Raw genomic sequence first — 6,004 nt, 5'->3', positions numbered from 1 at the left:
TGACTGCACAAACTTCATTGTATCTATATGCCATTTATGATTATATGGCTTCTTTCCGCAAAGTAAACCAAAGTATTAAAATGGAATAACGGTGTTGTGAGGGATATCATCATAAAATTGGCAAAATTGTTATATGCAAAGTCTATTTTAATCAGCTCAAAATCTATCTATCTATCATATAAAAGTTTCTCTTAAGCACATAGAAACTACCTGCATAATATCATTTTAAGGGCCAAATTATCCAAATACAGTAGCATATTCTTAGGGCATCTACTCACCTGCTTCTGCACTTTATACCTGTAGTTGAAGTACCTCAGGTATCAGTCATATGTCAATCTGTCCAGTAGCCAAAGATGCATGCATTGCTATGAATCCACTCGTACGACCCATCAACTTTACAATGCCAATACCATGATAAGCACTTTGTACCTATTAAAGATCAAGGAGAAAAATCAGTTCACCATTTAGACATTAATACCAAGAAATGGATGAGCAAGTTAATTGGACACTATATTTCTCTATTTGTCATGGAATTCATATACTTAATGCAAGATGATATTACTAAAGCATTACCTAGTTGCCATAGTTTGAGAAATCTTCTATCTTCAAACTGTGCACATCAAAAATCCTAATCATAGCACAAATCTATAATTAGCTCCGTACACACAAAGACATCTCTGTATAGGTAAACATTCTCTTACCATACGTCTACAATCACAAGCATTCTCTTATCCTAATGTGTCATAATTCATATCAATTGACTATTTCGTAAAAAGAAAATAAACCAATTTCACTATTTCAATTTCACATTGCACAGTTCAATACCTTTTGCTTGTTGAACTCTTCCAGGGCGAATCGAGCAAGCTCCATTCCTCTCAAGTCCATATAATGATCATATACGTCTTCAAAAAGAAAAAAAAAAGCATAATTATAATCCTAAACAAACAAAAATGTGAAAGAACTATGGGTTATGTACCTTAGGCAATTTTCTTTTCCTTTGACAGTTTTTATAGTCGGATCAGTGGCGGAAGTAATGACCAGCAAAGGCGTCGCTTCAATAATTGCATGTTTTGTCAAATGAAAACTGTAATTCCCAAAAGCCCTGAGCAATTCCCAAATCCATTGTTTTGTAACAATGAGCTTCAAATCTGAGAAATTTTCAGGAAGTAGGTAAGGAAGAAAAATTCACCAACAACTGACCTTTTATTATTTTCATGTGAAAATTTCCAGAATCAAAATAGACAAGCAACTCTACAATGTGCAGAAATTTCAAGTCGTTTGGAATTCAAATTGACAGTTAAACAGAGATCCAAAGTGACTGAAAGTTTCTGCAGAAAATTCTGAAACACTGTAAAATTCAAGATAGCATAAGTTTCTCAAATCAACTCCGTTTTTCGTGAGACCAAGTTTAAAACGATCATTGAAGAGTCTATTTTTAACTGTTAAAAACTGAGATTGAAAGAAGAAGTATAGGCTTTTCAAAAATCTTGGAAAAGCCTACTGGTTCAGCTTGGTTGTATCTTTGAGGCATATTATCAAACATGTGGTGTGCACTATGTGATCCTTGGTCTATTTCTGTTCTAAGCATGCTAAAGAACCTACCAATACTAGGTAATAGTCAAAAATGTGAAAGAACTATGGGTTATGTACCTTAGACAATTTTCTTTTCCTTTGACAGTTTCCATAGTCGAATTAGTGGCGGAAGTAATGACCAGCAAAGGCATTTGAACACGTGGTCGGCGGCGACGAGGCACTTGAACAAGTACAACTCATCGAGGCTCAAATCCAACTCTGCCAAGACCGCAGAGACAACACGATTGTTGCCGGAACTGAAGAATCTCCTCACTCTGGAATCTCCATCGATCACTCTGGCCTTAGCGCGTAAGGAATCAGTGGCGACGAGGCGGTAGCGAACCTCATCCCCGAATCTGAAACCTTGACCCCAAATGCCATCCCCTCCCTCCCTGAGTCCCCTCCTCGACCACCCAAACCCCCAAATTGAAGAACCCTAATTGAATCGAGCCCAATCGAGAGAGATGAGAATAGTACAACTTGGAAATAAATCGAGTGAGAGAGGAGAAGAACCTCAAAGCAAATTGGAACTCCACCCCTAAATCGAAGAACCCTAATCGACTTGAGCCCTAATCGAGTAGGTGACAGAGAGGCTTAGACTCGAGTGAGAGAGGAGAAGTTTTGAGAAATCGGGTCACATAGTAAGAGAGGAGAGTTTTTGAGTGAGAGGCAGTTTTTGAGTGCAATGTTGAGTTTTTGGTCCAAATGTGAAGTCTCTTAGGTTTTGACTCAAGTGTCTATAACTAGGTGTTCAATTCATTTTACAAATCAGACAACATCAATAGTAAATTTTATTGTTTGATAAGAAAGAACAAAGATGGCACGCCAAATTGTAAAAGCAGGAGATTTCCCGCAAACACATTTCACTCCTAATTGTTCCCTGTCTGTTTTACAAATCACACAACATAAATTAGAGATTTTATTGTCTGAGACCTAAATTGTAAGAGCGGGAGATTTCCCTCTACTTTTCACTTTTACAAGTCACTCTTCAAAAAAACCCTATTTTTCACTCACACAACGCCGAGAAACACTAAGAGTTGTATGAATATGAGAGACTATGGTCAACCATAAATCAACCACCCTAATTACACGAAAACACACTGAACTGCAATATTGTTACTCATATTTTTGAGTCTGCCGACATTTGTCGTAGCCTCATAGTATTATTGTGTATGAACTCATGTAAAAAGTTGATGAAATTGAATCCCGATGGTTTGGCTCCCCATAGTGAAACATAAGGGTAATTAGGGTTGACCATGTCGATCGACACCCATTTAATATCGAAAATTGTTGATGTATCTACCACAATCATGCTGCATTGCTGTAAACATGTCTATACGGTTCGATTTTCAAAATTTTATTTCCTCAATTGTGTCTTTATAGAGAAACATATGTTTATATAAGATGTACTATACATGTTATGCCACATTATGTGTAACCAGTGGCGGAGCCAGGAATTCATCGTTTGGGGGGGGGGGGGGGGGGTTCACATATAAAGTACCGATTGTTAACAAAAAAAAAAATTTGAATTATTGTATCATAAGTTAAAAGTTAAAAACACAATAACATAACACTAATATAAAATTCTTAATCAACAAAATCAATAAGGCAACAATCCCGCAACATCCAATTAAAAAAATATGAATACTTCCAAAAACAATAAAATAGAACTTCAAATTAGCCATATATCAAATTAAAACTCGACGTTCCTGCATATCTAGAAAGTCATCTACTATTGAGTTGATGTCGAATTTTTCTGCAATCTCTTTCTCAATGTACATTAGTAACGAGTCTGTAAGGAAGTCATTATCCATATGGTTACGAAGCCTTGTTTTGACTATACGCATAGCAGAAAACGAACGCGTAGTTGCTGTAGACACTGGAAGAGTAAGGACAGGCATAATCACCCTATAAACAAGCGGATACATTCTTGATCTTCTAGTTCTCACCATCCACTGAGATATATCAGAAATAGTTGAAAGACTTTGAACTCTTCATCTCGAACTACATCATACTCAAAAAATTCTAGTTGCTTCTTAAGTTGCAGCTTCTCATGATCTGTAAAGTCTTGTGGATAGAATTTTTCTACCAACTGACATATGTTCTCTATCTTGAATGAACCCTTTATTTCACTAGGATCCAAAGCTGAACTTAGAATAAGTAGTTCTACAGAACGCTCGTTAAACCGGTAATTTAGTTCTTGCAATTGAGAATCTATGGCAGCATAAAATATATCTACCTGGTAATAACGCAGAACTGTCCAATCATCTTTGAGAGCTCGACTTCCTCTTCCAATATAACGAACATTCATATCTGGTATCTCTATTTTACGTGCCTCGCAAAATGATTTTGCCTTGCTAAATATACCATCAAATCCATCATCTCTCAACTTTTGAAGGAACACTTTAGTAGCAGAAACGAGTCTCATGGCATTCAAAATGTCTTGGGATTTACTTTGTAGAGCTAGACAAAGTTCATTGGTATTCTCCATAATATCTTCCATGAGATGTAATATGAAGACAAACTGATACGTTGTCATTGACTCATAAGCTGCATCTGCATCTCCTGCTTGAGTATTTTTCCCTTCATCAATTATGTTTATAAGAACCTGACAAACTGGGCCAAACCTTTTTCTCAAACTAGAAATAGATTTGAAGTGTGAACTCCAACGAGTATCTCCAGCACGCTGCAAGGTTCCAATTTGGTTGAGTCCTCTTCCGGTTTTGAGTTCATCAATTGAAGTCAAATACTCTATCTCTTCTCCTTGAGCGATTTGAAATTCATCATTACGCTTGGACGAAGCACCAAGAATATTGACAATAAAAGTCAATTGAGTGTAAAACTTTTGAATAGGAATAACTCCTCTTGATGCTTCTACTAAAGCCAATTGTAATTTATGTGCTAAGCAATGAACATAGTAAGCATAAGGACAATCGTTTGAAATCAATGCTTGTAGTCCATTCCACTCACCTCGCATATTACTGGCACCATCGTATCCTTGACCTCGAATGTTTTGAACATCTAAACTATGATTGGATAATACTAAATATATTCCTTTTTGTAATGTTGCTGCCTTGGTGTCTGAGACGTGCACAAGCCCAAAAAATCGCTCCCAAATAAAACCTTCTTTGTCAACAAATCTCAATACTATAGCCATCTACTCCTTTTTTGACTCATCACGAGCTTCATCAACAATTATGTAAAATTTTGAATCACCAATTTCTTCTTGAATCGCCTTTTTTACTTGTATTGAAAATACTTGTAATATCTGCTTTTGAATCGTTGCCGATGTGTAGGAAGCATTTTTTGGAGCATTCTGTAATATGACTTCAGCAACTTTTTCATTATATGAACCCACTAATTCTAAGAGTTTCAGGAAGTTACCAGGATTGGGTGAATCAAGACTTTCGTCATGGCCTCTAAATGCACAACCTTGGAATGCGAGCCATCGAACTGCTATAATTGAAGTTCTGACTCGTAGGCAGTTATCTGCAATTTGTTGTGCTGTATAACTTTCAACAACATGTTGGGGTTGTTTCATCAAGTCTTCACATGCTCTTACAGCATCTTTATGAATAGAGTTAGAATCTTTACCCATATGACACAAAAAAACACAACTCTTTCCGTCTCTTACTTTCTTCAAACTTTGAAATTCACCAATAGTGAAAGCTTTATGTCCAGAATGTCCGGTGGGCTTATTAAATAGAAAGCACGGCAAACAATAAGCTTTATCTTCAGTCGGAGAGTACTCTAGTCAGGATGGAAATAATTAAAACCAAGAAGATTGAAAACTCCGCTTGCGATTTCCTTTTTGTGGATATCTCAGAAGTTTAGGCTAGTACAGACCAAGTTTAATATAAGCACGTCGGACCTCATCTCGTAGATTAGTATTATATTCCCATATTTATGGACGTTTACCTAGATCACGTTCTAGTGAATCAATCTGAATTTCATTGATTTCAGTTCTTGGAAATTTAGCACAATTTTCAGGCTGTTGAGTTTCAACATCAAATTGAGGTAACACAGCGCTTGGTTCAAGATTTTCAGTTCTTGGAAATTTAGCACGATTTTCAGACTCTTGAGTTTCAACTTCAAAGTGGGGTAACGCAGCGCTTGATTCAGAAGTTTCTGGCATTTTTCTTTTAGTCGTAAACCACTTGTCCAAAATCTTCTGCGTGAACGCCTTGTTCATCTACAAAAGAAAAAAAAACTCATATAAAAAATATGTACTCAATTAAAATCATTGAAATAAACAAAAAAAAAGAAAACATTGATACAATATGTACCTTTTGTTTGCTGCCTCTGTCTCTGAATGAATAACAAAATAGTCTGTTAATAAGTAATAAAATTAGGACAGAATACCCTAATATACTGCTTAATATATAGGGGAAATCTGTGACAAAAAATATAAAGGACGTCACTCTAATCCTAA

At 36.2% G+C, this 6,004-nt stretch overlaps 1 protein-coding gene across 1 annotated transcript; it reads right to left on the bottom strand.

Moving 5' to 3' along the window:
• Nucleotides 1–1,651: 1,651 nt before the first annotated feature.
• On the bottom strand, nt 1,652–4,729 carry LOC101304817. Its single transcript, XM_004289402.1, has 2 exons — nt 3,557–4,729; nt 1,652–2,008 (listed from the first exon to the last, which is right to left on the bottom strand). Exons 1-2 carry the CDS (start codon nt 4,727–4,729, stop codon nt 1,652–1,654), a joined length of 1,530 nt encoding a protein of 509 aa, XP_004289450.1.
• Nucleotides 4,730–6,004: the final 1,275 nt, after the last annotated feature.

This window comes from Fragaria vesca, linkage group LG1 (assembly GCF_000184155.1).
Source record: "Fragaria vesca subsp. vesca linkage group LG1, FraVesHawaii_1.0, whole genome shotgun sequence".
In the NCBI taxonomy this organism is placed as follows: domain Eukaryota; kingdom Viridiplantae; phylum Streptophyta; class Magnoliopsida; order Rosales; family Rosaceae; genus Fragaria; species Fragaria vesca.
Note: the sequence above shows the minus strand (reverse complement) of the source record. Positions and strands in the feature narration are given on the sequence as shown.